Genomic DNA, 17,592 nt, shown 5'->3' with positions numbered 1-17,592 from the left:
CTTATGGAACCAAGGTGGGTAGATGGAGTTAAGATACAGATCAAACATGATCTAACTGAATGGTGGAACAGGGTCGAGGAGCTGAATGGCCTCCTTCTGTTCCTATGTAGCTCTACTGGGCATGTAGCCCTGCAGCAACTGATGTCAGTGTTCTCAAAAGGGGACGTAGGGAGAGGGGAGAAGGGGCTTTGGGTTGTGAAAGTTCCCCTTGTGTAGTCAGGAAAAGCAAATCTTGGGGATTTGGGATCGACTCATGAATTACCATTCCACAGATATTAAATTTAAACTTCATTTTGATGCACACTAAATTAGCATCAATTTGTTTCAAAAGAAAATTCACTACCATTATTCACTCACCAGTAAGGAAAACCTATTCATAATTTTAAATGTTGGCTTATTCCTTGGATCAGATAAACATAAAGCAGTTGAATTCTCCAGTTTATGATCCAAACTGAACCCCAAGGTTGGATTAATATTTTCTAATTAACCAAGATATATGTTACCCTTTATCACTAGTGTTACTTTATTACTAACCTGTTCTAACTGATCAAGATACACGTTACCCTTTATCACTAGTATTACCTTATTACTACCTTGAGCTAACTAACCAAGGTATGTGTTATTCTTTATCAAGTGGCGCTTTGTGCCAGAGAACTCAGCAAAGGAAAACATTTTCTTTAAATTGAGGCATCTCTACCAGGACAGCACAGCAGGAGTATTCTAAGTAGGTCTTGAGTGTAAACTTGTAAAAGTACATTATCATGCTCTATCCACTGGTCAATCATTAATTAAAAAGTTAGCTTAAAGGCAACTGCTGCTCCGTTAGAGAATCATAGGACAGGCAAGTTCCTGCAATGTCACTGCCGTTATGGCTAGGGGGATAGGGGGAGCCTGTACTGCAGCAGACATTAGAGCTGCCCTATCACGAATCTTTTGGTGCCATTCATAAAATGTGAGATGGAAAAAGGATACAGATTGGGAATTTATTGCAGTAGGAACAAACAAGAGGAAAAATGAACCCTCCTCTATTTAATTACCACAGTAAAGTACAACAAGGCACTGCATCATGATAATACTAGCCCTTTAAAGCAAAGCTTAACCCTCCGAGACTTATTTCCTTGTCCCAGATGATTCATTATTTCTTCAGCTGGAAAATATAATGAGGATGAAGTGGGTCGATGTTACTGTAATGAACTTGAAGTGGGTCAATATTACTGCAATGAACATGAAGTGGGTCAATGTTACTGTAATGAACAGGAAGTGGGTCAATGTTACTGTAATGAACTTAAAGTGGATCAATATTACTGTAATGAACAGGAAGTGGGTCAATGTTACTGTAATGAACTTAAAGTGGGTCAATATTACTGTAATGAACAGGAAGTGGGTCAATGTTACTGTAAGGAACATGAAGTGGGTCAATGTTACTGTAATGAACATGAAGTGCGTCAATGTTACTGTAATGAACATGAAGTGGGTCAATGTTACTGTAATGAACTTAAAGTGGGTCAATGTTACTGTAATGAACATGAAGTGGGTCAATCTTACTGTATTGAACTTGAAGTGGGTCAATGTTACTGTAATGAACTTGAAGCGGGTAATGTTACTGTAATGAACTTGAAGCGGGTCAATGTTAGTGTAATGAACTTGAAGTAGCTAATATTACTGTAATGAACTTGAAGCGGGTCAATGTTACTGCAATGAACTTGAAGCGGGTAATGTTACTGTAGTGAACTTGAAGCGGGTAATGATACTGTAATGAACTTGAAGCGGGTCAATGTTATTGTAATGAACTTGAAGCGGGTCGATGTTACTGTAATGAACTTGAAGCAGGTCAATGTTACTGTAATGAACTTGAAGCGGGTCGATGTTACTGTAATGAACTTGAAGCAGGTCAATGTTACTGTAATGAACTTGAAGCGGGTCAATGTTACTGTAATGAACTTGAAGCGGGTCAATGTTACTGTAATGAACTTGAAGCAGGTCAATGTTACTGTAATGAACTTGAAGCGGGTCAATATTACTGTAATGAGGTTGAAGCGGGTCAATGTTACTGTAATGAACTTGAAGTGGGTAATGTTACAGTAATGAACTTGAAGTGGGTTAAATTTACTGAAATGCACTTGAAGCAGGTCAATATTACTGTAATGAACTTGAAGCGGGTCGATGTTACTGTAATGAACTTGAAGCAGATCAATATTACTGTAATGAACTTGAAGCGGGTCAATGTTACTGTAATGAACTTGAAGCAGGTCAATGTTACTGTAATGAACTTGAAGCGGGTCAATGTTACAGTAATGAACTTGAAGCGGGTAATATTACTGTAATGAACTTGAAGCGGGTCGATGTTACTGTAATGAACTTGAAGCGGGTTGATGTTACTGTAATGAACTTGAAGCAGGTCAATGTTACTGTAATGAACTTGAAGCGGGTCGATGTTACTGTAATGAACTTGAAGCGGGTCACTGTTACTGTAATGAACTTGAAGCGGGTCGATGTTACTGTAATAACTTGAAGCGGGTCAATGTTACTGTAATAGCTTGAAGCGGGTAATGTTACTTTAATGAACTTGAAGCAGGTAATGTTACTGTAATGAACTTGAAGCAGGTCAATGTTACTGTAATGAACTTGAAGTGGGTAATGTTACTGTAATGAACTTGAAGTGGGTAATGTTACTGTAATGAACTTGAAGTGGGTCAATGTTACTATAATGAACCTGAAGCGGGTCAATGTTACTGTAATGAACTTGTAGCAGGTCAATGTTACTGTAATGAACTTGAAGTGGGTCAATGTTACTGTAATGAATTGAAGCAGGTAATGTTACTGTAATGAACTTGAAGCGGGTAACGTTACTGTAATGAACTTGAAGTGGCTTGATGTTACTGTAATGAACTTGAAGCGGGTCAATGCTACTGTAATGAACTTGAAGCGGGTAATGTTACTGTAATGAACTTGAAGCGGGTTGATGTTACTGTAATGAACTTGAAGCAGGTCAATGTTACTGTAATGAACTTGAAGCGGGTCGATGTTACTGTAATGAACTTGAAGCGGGTCAATGTTACTATAATGAACTTGAAGTGGGTCAATGTTACTGTAATAACTTGAAGCGGGTCAATGTTACTGTAATAACTTGCAGCGGGTAATGTTACTTTAATGAACTTGAAGCAGGTAATGTTACTGTAATGAACTTGAAGCAGGTCAATGTTACTGTAATGAACTTGAAGTGGGTCAATGTTACTGTAATAACTTGAAGCGGGTCAATGTTACTGTAATAACTTGAAGCGGGTAATGTTACTTTAATGAACTTGAAGCAGGTAATGTTACTGTAATGAACTTGAAGCAGGTCAATGTTACTGTAATGAACTTGAAGCGGGTCAATGTTACTGTAATGAACTTGAAGCGGGTCAATGTTACTATTATAACTTGAAGCTGGTTGATGTTACTGTAATGAACTTGAAGCAGGTCAATGTTACTGTAATGGACTTGAAGTGGGTAATGTTACTGTAATGAACTTGAAGCGGGTAATGTTACTGTAATGAACCTGAAGCGGGTCAATGTTACTGTAATGAACTTGAAGCGGGTCAATGTTACTGTAATGAACTTGAAGTGGGTCAATGTTACTGTAATGAATGAAGCAGGTAATGTTACTGTAATGAACTTGAAGCGGGTGATGTTACTGTAATGAACTTGAAGTGGGTAATGTTACTGTAATGAACTGGAACCGAGTCAACGTTAAAGCAATGAACTTGAAGCGGGTCAATGTTACTGTAATGAACTTGAAGAGGGTCAATGTTACGGTAATGAATTGAATCAGGTAATGTTACTGTAATGAACTTGAAGCGGGTCAATGTTACTGTAATGAACTTTGAATTGGGTAATGTTACTGTAATGAACTGGAACCGAGTCAATGTTACTGTAATGAACTTGAAGCGGGTAATGTTACTATAATGAACTTGAAGCGGGTTGATGTTACTGTAATGAACTTGAAGCAGGTCAATGTTACTGTAATGGACTTGAAGTGGGTAATGTTACTGTAATGAACTTGAAGCGGGTAATGTTACTGTAATGAACTTGAAGCGGGTCAATGTTACTGTAATGAACTTGAAGTGGGTCAATGTTACTGTAATGAATTGAAGCAGGTAATGTTACTGTAATGAACTTGAAGCGGGTTGATGTTACTGTAATGAACTTGAAGCAGGTCAATGTTACTGTAATGAACTTGAAGCGAGTTGATGTTACTGTAATGAACTTGAAGCGGGTCAATGTTACTGTAATAACTTGAAGCGGTTAATATTACTTTAATGAACTTGAAGCAGGTAATGTTACTGTAATGAACTTGAAGCGGGTAATGTTACTGTAATGAACTTGAAGTGGGTAATGTTACTGTAATGAACTTGAAGTGGGTCAATGTTACTGTAATGAATTGAAGCGTGTCAATGTTACTGTAATGAACTTAAAGCGGGTCAATGTTACTGTAATGAACTTGAAGCGGGTAATGTTACTGTAATGAACTTGAAGCGAGTCAATGTTACTGTAATAACTTGAACTGGGTAATGTTACTGTAATGAACTTGAAGTGGGTCAATGTTACTGTAATGAAATGAAGCAGGTAATGTTACTGTAATGAACTTGAAGTGGGTAATGTTACTGTAATGAACTTGAAGCGGGTAATGTTACTGTAATGAACTGGAACCAAGTCAACGTTACTGCAATGAACTTGAAGCGGGTCAATGTTACTGTAATGAACTTGAAGTGGGTCAATGTTACTGTAATGAACTTGAAGCAGGTAATGTTACTGTAATGAACTTGAAGCGGGTAATGTTACTGTAATGAACTGGAACCGAGTCAATGTTACTGTAATGAACTTGAAGCGGGTAATGTTACTATAATGAACTTGAAGCGGGTTGATGTTACTGTAATGAACTTGAAGCAGGTCAATGTTACTGTAATGGACTTGAAGTGGGTAATGTTACTGTAATGAACTTGAAGCGGGTAATGTTACTGTAATGAACTTGAAGCGGGTCAATGTTACTGTAATGAACTTGAAGTGGGTCAATGTTACTGTAATGAATTGAAGCAGGTAATGTTACTGTAATGAACTTGAAGCGGGTTGATGTTACTGTAATGAACTTGAAGCAGGTCAATGTTACTGTAATGAACTTGAAGCGAGTTGATGTTACTGTAATGAACTTGAAGCGGGTCAATGTTACTGTAATAACTTGAAGCGGTTAATATTACTTTAATGAACTTGAAGCAGGTAATGTTACTGTAATGAACTTGAAGCGGGTAATGTTACTGTAATGAACTTGAAGTGGGTAATGTTACTGTAATGAACTTGAAGTGGGTCAATGTTACTGTAATGAATTGAAGCGTGTCAATGTTACTGTAATGAACTTAAAGCGGGTCAATGTTACTGTAATGAACTTGAAGCGGGTAATGTTACTGTAATGAACTTGAAGCGAGTCAATGTTACTGTAATAACTTGAACTGGGTAATGTTACTGTAATGAACTTGAAGTGGGTCAATGTTACTGTAATGAAATGAAGCAGGTAATGTTACTGTAATGAACTTGAAGTGGGTAATGTTACTGTAATGAACTTGAAGCGGGTAATGTTACTGTAATGAACTGGAACCAAGTCAACGTTACTGCAATGAACTTGAAGCGGGTCAATGTTACTGTAATGAACTTGAAGTGGGTCAATGTTACTGTAATGAACTTGAAGCAGGTAATGTTACTGTAATGAACTTGAAGCGGGTAATGTTACTGTAATGAACTGGAACCGAGTCAATGTTACTGTAATGAACTTGAAGTGGGTAATGTTACTGTAATGAACTTGAAGTGGCTTGATGATACTGTAATGAACTTAAAGCGGGTCAATGTTACTGTAATGAACTTGAAGCGGGTAATGTTACTGTAATGAACTTGAAGCGGGTCAATGTTACTGTAATGAACTTGAAGTGGGTAATGTTACTGTAATGAACTTGAAGCGGGTAATGTTACTGTAATGAACTTGAAGCGGGTAATATTATTGTAATGAACTTGAAGTGGGTAATATTATTGTAATGAACTTGAATCAGGTAATGTTACTGTAATGAACTTGAAGCGGGTTATATTACTGTAATGAACTTGAAGCAGGTCAATGTTACTGTAATGAACTTGAAGCGGGTAATATTACTGTAATGAACTTGAAGTGGGTCAATGTTACTGTAATGAAATTGAAGCGGGTAATGTTACTGTAATGAACTTGAAGCGGGTCAATGTTACTGTAATGAACTTGAAGTGGGTAATGTTACTGTAATGAACTTGAAGTGGCTTGATGTTACTGTAATGAACTTAAAGCGGGTCAATGTTACTGTAATGAACTTGAAGCGGGTAATGTTACTGTAATGAACTTGAAGCGGGTAATGTTACTGTAATGAACTTGAAGCGGGTAATATTATTGTAATGAACTTGAAGTGGGTAATATTATTGTAATGAACTTGAAGCAGGTAATGTTTCTGTAATGAACTTGAAGCGGGTTATATTACTGTAATGAACTTGAAGCAGGTCAATGTTACTGTAATGAACTTGAAGCGGGTAATATTACTGTAATGAACTTGAAGCGGGTCAATGTTACTGTAATGAACTTGAAGCGGGTAATGTTACTGTAATGAACTTGAAGCGGGTCAATGTTACTGAAATAACTTGAAGCGGGTAATGTTACTGTAATAACTTGAAGCGGGTAATGTTACTGTAATGAACTTGAAGCGGGTCAATGTTACTGTAATGAACTTGAAGCGGGTCAATGTTACTGTAATGAACTTGAAGCGGGTAATGTTACTGTAATGAACTTGACGCGGGTCAATGTTACTGTAATGAACTTGAAGCGGGTAATGTTACTGTAATGAACTTGAAGCGGGTCAATGTTACTGTAATGAACTTGAAGCAGGTCAATGTTACTGTAATGAACTTGAAGCAGGTAATGTTACTGTAATGAACTTGAAGCGGGTAATGTTACTGTAATGAACTTGAAGCGGGTCAATGTTACTGTAATGAACTTGAAGCAGGTCAATGTTACTGTAATGAACTTGAAGCGGGTAATGTTACTGTAATGAACTTGAAGCGGGTCAATGTTACTGTAATGAACTTGAAGCGGGTCAATGTTACTGTAATGAACTTGAAGCGGGTAATGTTACTGTAATGAACTTGAAGTGGGTCAATGTTACTGTAATGAACTTGAAGCGGGTAATGTTACTGTAATGAACTTGAAGCGGGTAATATTACTGTAATGAACTTGAAGCGGGTCAATGTTACTGTAATGAACTTGAAGCGGGTAATGTTACTGTAATGAACTTGAAGCGGGTAATGTTACTGTAATGAACTTGAAGCGGGTCAATGTTACTGTAATGAACTTGAAGCGGGTAATGTTACTGTAATGAACTTGAAGCGGGTCAATGTTACTGTAATGAACTTGAAGCGGGTAATGTTACTGTAATGAACTTGAAGCGGGTAATATTATAGAATCATAGAATCATAGAAGTTACAACATGGAAACAGGCCCTTCGGCCCAACATGTCCATGTCGCCCAGTTTATACCACTAAGCTAGTCCCAATTGCCTGCACTTGGCCCATATCCCTCGATACCCATCTTCCCCATGTAACTGTCCAAATGCTTTTTAAAAGACAAAATTGTACCCGCCTCTACTACTGCCTCTGGCAGCTCGTTCCAGACACTCACCACCCTTTGAGTGAAAAAATTGCCCCTCTGGATCCTTTTGTATCTCTCCCCTCTCACCTTAAATCTGTGCCCCCTCGTTATAGACTCCCCTACCTTTGGGAAAAGATTTTGACTATCGACCTTATCTATGCCCCTCATTATTTTATAGACTTCTATAAGATCACCCCTTAACCTCCTACTCTCCAGGGAATAAAGTCCCAGTCTGTCTAACCTCTTCCTGTAAGTCAAACCATCAAGTCCCGGTAGCATCCTAGTAAATCTTTTCTGCACTCTTTCTAGTTTAATAATATCCTTTCTATAATAGGGTGACCAGAACTGTACACAGTACTCCAAGTGTGGCCTCACCAATGCCCTGTACAACTTCAACAAGACATCCCAACTCCTGCATTCAATGTTCTGACCAATGAAACCAAGCATGCTGAATGCCTTCTTCACCACCCTATCCACCTGTGACTCCACTTTCAAGGAGCTATGAATCTGTACTCCTAGATCTCTTTGTTCTATAACTCTCCCCAACGCCCTACCATTAACGGAGTAGGTCCTGGCCCGATTCGATCTACCAAAATGCATCACCTCACATTTATCTAAATTAAACTCCATCTGCCATTCATCGGCCCACTGGCCCAATTTATCAAGATCCCGTTGCAATCCTAGATAACCTTCTTCACTGTCCACAATGCCACCAATCTTGGTGTCATCTGCAAACTTACTAACCATGCCTCCTAAATTCTCATCCAAATCATTAATATAAATAACAAATAACAGCGGACCCAGCACTGATCCCTGAGGCACACCGCTGGACACAGGCATCCAGTTTGAAAAACAACCCTCGACAACCACCCTCTGTCTTCTGTCGTCAAGCCAATTTTGTATCCAATTGGCTACCTCACCTTGGATCCCATGAGATTTAACCTTATGTAACAACCTACCATGCGGTACCTTGTCAAATGCTTTGCTGAAGTCCATGTAGACCACGTCTACTGCACAGCCCTCATCTATCTTCTTGGTTACCCCTTCAAAAAACTCAATCAAATTCGTGAGACATGATTTTCCTCTCACAAAACCATGCTGACTGTTCCTAATTAGTCCCTGCCTCTCCAAATGCCTGTAGATCCTGTCCCTCAGAATACCCTCTAACAACTTACCCACTACAGATGTCAGGCTCACTGGTCTGTAGTTCCCAGGCTTTTCCCTGCCGCCCTTCTTAAACAAAGGCACAACATTTGCTACCCTCCAATCTTCAGGCACCTCACCTGTAGCGGTGGATGATTCAAATATCTCTGCTAGGGGACCCGCAATTTCCTCCCTAACCTCCCATAACGTCCTGGGATACATTTCATCAGGTCCCGGAGATTTATCTACCTTGATGCGCGTTAAGACTTCCAGCACCTCCCTCTCTGTAATATGTACACTCCTCAAGACATCACTATTTATTTCCCCAAGTTTCCTAACATCCATGCCTTTCTCAACCGTAAATACCGATGTGAAATATTCATTCAGGATCTCACCCATCTCTTGTGGTTCCGCACATAGATGACCTTGTTGATCCTTAAGAGGCCCTACTCTCTCCCTTGTTACCCTTTTGCCCTTTATGTATTTGTAGAAGCTCTTTGGATTCACCTTTGCCTGATCTGCCAAAGCAATCTCATATCCCCTTTTTGCCCTCCTGATTTCTCTCTTAACTCTACTCCGGCAATCTCTATACTCTTCAAGGGATCCACTTGATCCCAGCTGCCTATGCATGTCATATGCCTCCTTCTTATTTTTGACTAGTGCCTCAATCTCCCGAGTCATCCAAGGTTCCCTACTTCTACCAGCCTTGCCCTTCACTTTATAAGGAATGTGCTTACACTGAACCCTGGTTAACACACTTTTGAAAGCCTCCCACTTACCAGACGTCCCTTTGCCTGCCAACAGACTCTCCCAATCAACTTCTGAAAGTTCCTGTCTAATACCATCAAAATTGGCCTTTCCCCAATTTAGAATTTTAACTTTTGGGCCAGACCTATCCTTCTCCATAGCTATCTTAAAACTAATGGAATTATGATCACTGGTCCCAAAGTGATCCCTCACTAACACTTCTGTCACCTGCCCTTCCTTATTTCCCAAGAGGAGGTCAAGTTTTGCCCCCTCTCTAGTCGGGCCATCCACATACTGAATGAGAAATTCCTCCTGAATACACTCAACAAATTTCTCTCCATCCAAGCCCCTAATGCTATGGCTGTCCCAGTCAATGTTGGGAAAGTTAAAGTCCCCTACTATTACCACCCTATTTTTCTTGCAGCTGTCTGTAATCTCCTTACATATTTGCTCCTCAATTTCCCGTTGACTATTTGGGGGTCTGTAGTACAATCCTATCAAAGTGATCTCTCCCTTCTTATTTTTCAGTTCTACCCATATGGACTCAGTGGGCGAACCCTCGGATATATCCCCTCTCACTACTGCCGTGATGTTCTCCCTAATCAAGAACGCAACTCCCCCTCCTCTCTTACCTCCTGCTCTATCTTTCCTATAGCAATGAACTTGAAGCGGGTCAATGTTACTGTAATGAACTTGAAGCGGGTAATGTTACTGTAATGAACTTGAAGCGGGTAATGTTACTGTAATGAACTTGAAGCAGGTAATATTACTGTAATGAACTTGAAGCGGGTCAATGTTACTGTAATGAACTTGAAGCGGGTCAATGTTACTGTAATGAACTTGAAGCGGGTAATGTTACTGTAATGAACTTGAAGCGGGTCAATGTTACTGTAATGAACTTGAAGCGGGTAATGTTACTGTAATGAACTTGAAGCGGGTAATGTTACTGTAATGAACTTGAAGCGGGTAATGTTACTGTAATGAACTTGAAGCGGGTAATGTTACTGTAATGAACTTGAAGCGGGTAATGTTACTGTAATGAACTTGAAGCAGGTCAATGTTACTGTAATGAACTTGAAGCGGGTAATGTTACTGTAATGAACTTGAAGCGGGTAATGTTACTGTAATGAACTTGAAGCGGGTAATGTTACTGTAATGAACTTGAAGCGGGTAATGTTACTGTAATGAACTTGAAGCGGGTAATGTTACTGTAATGAACTTGAAGCGGGTAATGTTACTGTAATGAACTTGAAGCAGGTAATATTACTGTAATGAACTTGAAGCGGGTCAATGTTACTGTAATGAACTTGAAGCGGGTAATGTTACTGTAATGAACTTGAAGCGGGTAATGTTACTGTAATGAACTTGAAGCGGGTCAATGTTACTGTAATGAACTTGAAGCGGGTAATGTTACTGTAATGAACTTGAAGCGGGTAATGTTACTGTAATGAACTTGAAGCGGGTAATGTTACTGTAATGAACTTGAAGCGGGTAATGTTACTGTAATGAACTTGAAGCGGGTAATGTTACTGTAATGAACTTGAAGCAGGTCAATGTTACTGTAATGAACTTGAAGCGGGTAATGTTACTGTAATGAACTTGAAGCGGGTAATGTTACTGTAATGAACTTGAAGCGGGTAATGTTACTGTAATGAACTTGAAGCGGGTAATGTTACTGTAATGAACTTGAAGCGGGTAATGTTACTGTAATGAACTTGAAGCGGGTAATGTTACTGTAATGAACTTGAAGCGGGTAATGTTACTTGTAGCCACGTACAAAGCAATCGGTGTCCTTTGGTCCTGAGCAGCCGCCCGCACATTCCCGATGGCAGCAGTCGCTAACAAACGGGCTGAAGCATCTCTCGTCGCACTGCTGTGCACACACCGTCTTCGTGACTGCAAAGAAAACAGCGCATTTAACTCCAAAGTGGGGGCACGTCAATACCACGCTTCCCTTTCATAAAGAGCTGTCCAACAATTCAATATCCATTTGAATCTTTTAAATTACAGGCACACTTCGCACAAGCAAATTACAGAAGGAATGATTGCACCGTACAGCAGGAGGCTGTGCAGGGGTTAGCCTGTCTTGGTGACAGCTAAACAAGTCTGAAAGTTTCCAATTATTGTTTCCCCCTCTCCTAGTTTTCTTAAACTCCACAGATTGGTAAAATAGTTCCCCTCCACACAAATCAGAGAGAGTTGACCGTGAAGAGCGAGCCTTTGCTGAAACCGAGGATGGGGCTTTCAGGCTGCTCCGTGTCCAAACACATTCTTAGCGGCTACTTGTCTTCATACAGGCCTTGATTTTTTTTTCTTGTATAGAAATCCGTAGCACCAGCACAGAATTGGTTTATCTCTAAGTAAAGCATCACCTCGGAAACAGTTTGCAATTCAGATGTCAGAACTGGGAGAGATGAACTGTCCTATTAATTAGGAATCTGTGTATAGGGTGGATCTCTTTGCATTAATTAGGAATCTGTGTATAGGGTGGATCTCTTTGCATTAATTAGGAATCTGTGTATTGGGTGGATCTCTTTGCATTAATTAGGAATCTGTGTATAGGGTGGATCTCTTTGCATTAATTAGGAATCTGTGTATAGGGTGGATCTATCTGCATTAATTAGGAATCTGTGTATAGGGTGGATCTCTTTGCATTAATTAGGAATCTGTGTATAGGGTGGATCTATTTGCATTAATTAGGAATCTGTGTATAGGGTGGATCTATCTGCATTAATTAGGAATCTGTGTATAGGGTGGATCTATCTGCATTAATTAGGAATCTGTGTATAGGGTGGATCTCTTTGCATTAATTAGGAATCTGTGTATAGGGTGGATCTATCTGCATTAATTAGGAATCTGTGTATAGGGTGGATCTCTTTGCATTAATTAGGAATCTGTGTATAGGGTGGATCTCTTTGCATTAATTAGGAATCTGTGTATAGGGTGGATCTCTTTGCATTAATTAGGAATCTGTGTATAGGGTGGATCTCTTTGCATTAATTAGGAATCTGTGTATAGGGTGGATCTATCTGCATTAATTAGGAATCTGTGTATAGGGTGGATCTCTTTGCATTCATTAGGAATCTGTGTATAGGGTGGATCTCTTTGCATTAATTAGGAATCTGTGTATAGGGTGGATCTCTTTGCATTCATTAGGAATCTGTGTATAGGGTGGATCTCTTTGCATTAATTAGGAATCTGTGTATAGGGTGGATCTCTTTGCATTAATTAGGAATCTGTTTATAGGGTGGATCTCTTTGCATTCATTAGGAATCTGTGTATAGGGTGGATCTCTTTGCATTCATTAGGAATCTGTGTATAGGGTGGATCTCTTTGCATTAATTAGGATTCTGTGTATAGGGTAGATCTCTTTGCATTAATTAGGAATCTGTGTATAGGGTGGATCTCTTTGCATTAATTAGGAATCTGTGTATAGGGTGGATCTCTTTGCATTAATTGGGAATCTGTGTATAGGGTGGATCTCTTTGCATTAATTAGGAATCTGTGTATAGGGTGGATCTCTCTGCATTAATTAGGAATCTGTGTATAGGGTAGATCTCTTTGCACCCTCAAATTTTGTTTTGCCGTAATTATGTTGCACCATGCACCTGGGAGTTGTTAGAATATTTAGGAGTTACATTAAAGTAATATATATATATATAAAATCATATACCATTTTAATCTGTTTGAGATCTGTGCGCAGTTCCGCACCAATACAATGTCTGATTGTATAAGCGATAAAGAAATGTGTACGGCAGACAGCAAGCCAGTGTATGAATATATATATTTAATACAGTGGGACCTGGCATAATGAAATCTTATTTGTCACATCAAAACATGCCTACAGGAGAAGGCAGCCGACTGAGTATTGCTGACTGACAGTTTTGATATCACGGAAGAAGCAGCTAGTTCAAGTTCACTTAGACTAAATGGTCAGCTCGGCTTGAAATCGCTGCATTCAATATTGATTCATGGACTCGCTAATCCAAAGGAGGCGCAGAATCCTTCGCTTCTTCCAGTTGTGAGGCTGACCTGGGACCTGACTTTATTCTTTGCAGAAAGGCAGTGTGATCCTGAGACTGACTGTTCACAGCAGCTGAGCTGGAGTTGAGGCTTCTAAAAGCATAATTAAGAGGCTCTCAGTGAGGGTGGAGGCACTTTAGATCTATCAGTTTCCATTGATCCACCAGGCCTATTCTACTTCACTTTCGTGGCATCGGTAATGGAGGATTTATACTCCAATTTTCCAATGTAAGTGGGCAGTAATTTCACTATAACAGGAAAGTTCTACAATTCCCTTATTATAGTAAGTGAACTGGGATATTGGTATTTTTTCATTACATAAATTGAGCTTCACTCTATCCAATTTTTACAATAAATGTGTCTCATATATTTATGTGCGTGTGTGTATGCATGTATGTGTGCACATGTATATGTGTGTTCATGAGTGCGCGTGTTGTTAAGGTGCACATGTTACACTACTGTTGCTAGGAAACGGATTGCGAGCCGGGCATTGCTTTAGTGGCTTCTTCTTGTGACGTGATGATTAATCAGGGGACCTGAAATTCTTGCTGTCAGCCCTTCGCGAATGGGTTCAGCGACGGGAAGGGCGTGTTGTAACTGAGGACATGACGCAGCAACTGAGAGTGGAGGTGGTCATGGTAACTTTATGAATGCTGTCAGTAAGGTTACTGCTAGATTTCTAAAAAAAAACCTCACCAGAACTACTTCTGATTCTACTTTCAAATGATTACTCGTCTGTATATCCACGTGTGCACATACACATATGTGTGTGTATGTACCTATGTGTGAGTGTGTGTATGTGTATACACATGCATATATGCACATACACACATGTGTGTATGTGTGTCTATGTATATATGTGTGTATGTGTGTGTGGATATGTATGTATTTATGTGTATATGTGTGTGTGTGTGTGTACACAGGCATGCACCAGAGATACTCAATTTATTTTGAATCTTCCTCAACCAAGGAGTGTGGATGTCTCTAACTAAATGGAATCAGCTTCTACTGACACCGAAGATTGCTGAACCAAGCCACCCGCCACCTGGGCTCTTCAGCCTCGAAAGGGGTGACGAAGGGAGGACCAGACTGTACGTCCGGAACATTTCCTCAAGTGAAACTGTGAGAGTCGGACAACTTCAAACTGGCAAAAGGTAAATTTAAGACCGATGTCAGGAGACTCTTCACGCAAAGACTGACCAACACATGGAATGGACGCTGGGCAGGGTAGTGGAGGCTAGTTAGATGTTATCATGGGGAATGTAGATTGGTTCTGGATGAATGAACTAAGAGGGGTCAAATGACCCTCCTCCTCTTCATCTATCTCATTGGCAGGGGGTGATTTGATGAACTCAAGTTCACAGTGAGAAGTCTCACAGCCGGAAGTGTATGTCGGGAATTTGGCCACATTTGGCCCATTATCTTCCATTTTGTTGGCTGCGAGCAGCAGTTGATGGCAATAAGCAAAGATTTCTCTGACCCCTCTCTCCTCTTCTGATTATCCACTTTCTGTTTAATTCAGTCCATTTTTTGGGAGTGGGGGAAGAGGGTTTCAGCCAGATCCTCCAATTCAATGTCATTAAGAAGTGAAAAGAATTGTGACTCGGATCCAACTAGTGACAACTTATTTCTCAGGCTCCAGTGTGAGGCCTTGACTTTGGAGAACAGCCTGAAGTGATCACTCGGTGACATTTCCAAATCTGAATGTTCTCATTTTGTGCCTTATTATTATTACTGGAAAATTGATTTTACAAAATACCAGCGTGCACATTAAGATTGGGATAATATACAGCACGTTGCTCAGGAAACAATGCTCTCCATTGCTTCCCCAACTACTTTGTATGAAGTTTCATCTACCTGTAAGCATAAGGGTCATAATGAAAAATAATCAAAATCAATATACCTGCTAAACAGGCACACTGCTATAGAAACACAAGGGTTTTAATCAATCCACTTCCTTACGGTGAAGCAGTGCTCCCCATTGATCCAACTCGTTGCTTCAGTGGTTTGGCATCGCGTGTCGCCCTGGCAATCAGCTCCATCGACTGACCGGTTAAATAATATTCAACCGCAATGATATGAACATCATCAGACCAGGATTTGGTTTAAAAAATAAACACCCTTAGGCTATCAGCAGCATTTTCAATCAAAACTTTTGACTGCTGGTAGAATTTCTTTTTTAAAAAAAAAGTGAAATCCATAGCTTTTAGTTAAGAGCGTGTCTTATTGTATTTTTCTGACATTACCAGTTTTAATTTATAGCAAAATTAACGAGTGAGTTTTAAAAGCTGCTTACCCAGCACATGCAGACTGTGTTAAAGATACTGGGTCTTTCATAGAAGTACTTCTGACTGGTAATAACATAGGGGTTGAAATAGCACAGGGTGATTTTAGTGACAACAACTTGCATTTATATAGCGCCTTTAATGTAGTAAAATGTCCCAAGGCGCTTCACAGGAGCGCTTGACATCAAGCTACATAAGGAGATATTAGGACAGGTGACCAAAAGCTTGGTCAAAGAAGTAGACTTAAAGGATGAGAGAGAGGTAGAGAGGAATTGGGGTTTAGGGAGGGAATTCCAGAGCTTAGGGCCTAGGCAGCTGAAGGCACGGCCGCCAATGGTGAGGCGATGAAAATCGAGGATGCTCAAGAGGCCAGAATTGGAGGAGCGCAGAGATCTCGGAGGGTTGTCGGGCTGGAGGAGGTTACAGAGAGAGGGAGGGGCGAGGCCGTGGAGGGATTTGAAAACAAGGATGAGAATTTTAAAATCGAGGCTTTGCCGGACTGGGAGCCAATGTCGGTCAGCAAGGACAGGGGTGATGGGTGAACGGGACTTGGTGCGAGTTAGGATATGGGCAGCAGAGTTATGGATGCTATTTCAGCAACAGTGTTAACCTATTGATTTAGCCCCAGTAATTTATATTTGATCAGTGAAATCATTGACATCTTTAACCTTGCAGTTGCAAGTTTCATGGTTTCTTTTAGGTTCCCAAACACATGGTTAAGTGCTGGGCACAGAAAAGAGCAATGGAAGTGATTCTGGGTTCCAGGAATGTAAGTTCTGAGGAAAAGTTCTGGGAGCTGGGCTTGTTGTCTTTGCAAACAAAGGAGATCTAATTGACTTTTTTAAGACGATGAAGGGGATTTCCACAAATTGATGTGAGCAAACCATTCATTACTGGCAGATCTCGCGTGACATTGTTGTTGTTGTTGTGCGATCGTTTTATAACAGTGGGAGTGTTATCAACAAGGTGTGACAGGGAAAGCGTTACAGGAAGTGAGTGTGACCCTCACAGGATGTGTAGGGTGCCTGCAAGACCTTTAATGTATTATACATGGTGAAGGAGTCAAATTCCAGGGGACGCAAGTTAGAAATGAAGGCTCCAACAATCCGACAGTTATGCCAGAATCCTGCTCGCCAGTGCTGACAATGCCGGATTGTGCAAGGTCAGTGTGGGGGGACCTCAGCTGCATGAGGCTGGCTGGCATCCACATCGGTACAGGGACTGCTGGAAACTGGTACATGGTTTCAGCCCCCCACCCCACAAAAACAATTTCTACCTCCCTTCTAAAAAAAAAATGTGCCTCACCGTTCCCTGGCTTGGATCTCCCCACCCCCAATGGAGCCCACTTACTCCCTTCTGGAGGTTGGTACCATCTCACCTCACTGGGTCCCGCTGAGGTCGGGGAGATGGGAACTCCCGGCTTTGGAGAGTCCCTGCCCCTTGCTCTGCCTCCTTTGTTTTATTGGCCGAGGCTCTGCCAGGCAGGAACTCCCAGCATAGGCTGGGACCCAGCATATCAGCGGTCTAGGCCTGTCTCTGGGTTGGGAGTCCATCAGAAATGGGCAAGTAAATTCATCTCCAAAGATCTTGGGTGTAAGAAGGCAATTCAGACAGAACTTGTTCACTCAAACTTCGAAGCGTAGAATAAGTTTAGGGAATGGGGTACAAGCAAATGGTAACAAGAGCCAATTAGATACAAATCTGGATACG

General features: G+C 40.5%; 1 protein-coding gene across 1 annotated transcript in view; it reads right to left on the bottom strand.

Annotated features, from left to right (window-relative positions):
• LOC137324060 (receptor tyrosine-protein kinase erbB-4-like) overlaps positions 1 to 17,592 on the bottom strand; it is a 938,904-nt gene that overhangs the window by 356,394 nt on the left and 564,918 nt on the right. Inside the window, exon 6 of the mRNA XM_067988230.1 lies at positions 11,352 to 11,470. Coding sequence (XP_067844331.1) covers positions 11,352 to 11,470 — 119 coding nt within the window. The remainder of the gene's footprint in view (positions 1 to 11,351; positions 11,471 to 17,592) is intronic.

The sequence above is a fragment of the Heptranchias perlo genome, chromosome 7 (genome assembly GCF_035084215.1).
Source record: "Heptranchias perlo isolate sHepPer1 chromosome 7, sHepPer1.hap1, whole genome shotgun sequence".
Lineage (NCBI taxonomy): Eukaryota > Metazoa > Chordata > Chondrichthyes > Hexanchiformes > Hexanchidae > Heptranchias > Heptranchias perlo.
The sequence above is the reverse complement of the archived record's forward strand: the minus strand, read 5'-3'. Positions and strand labels throughout refer to the sequence as shown.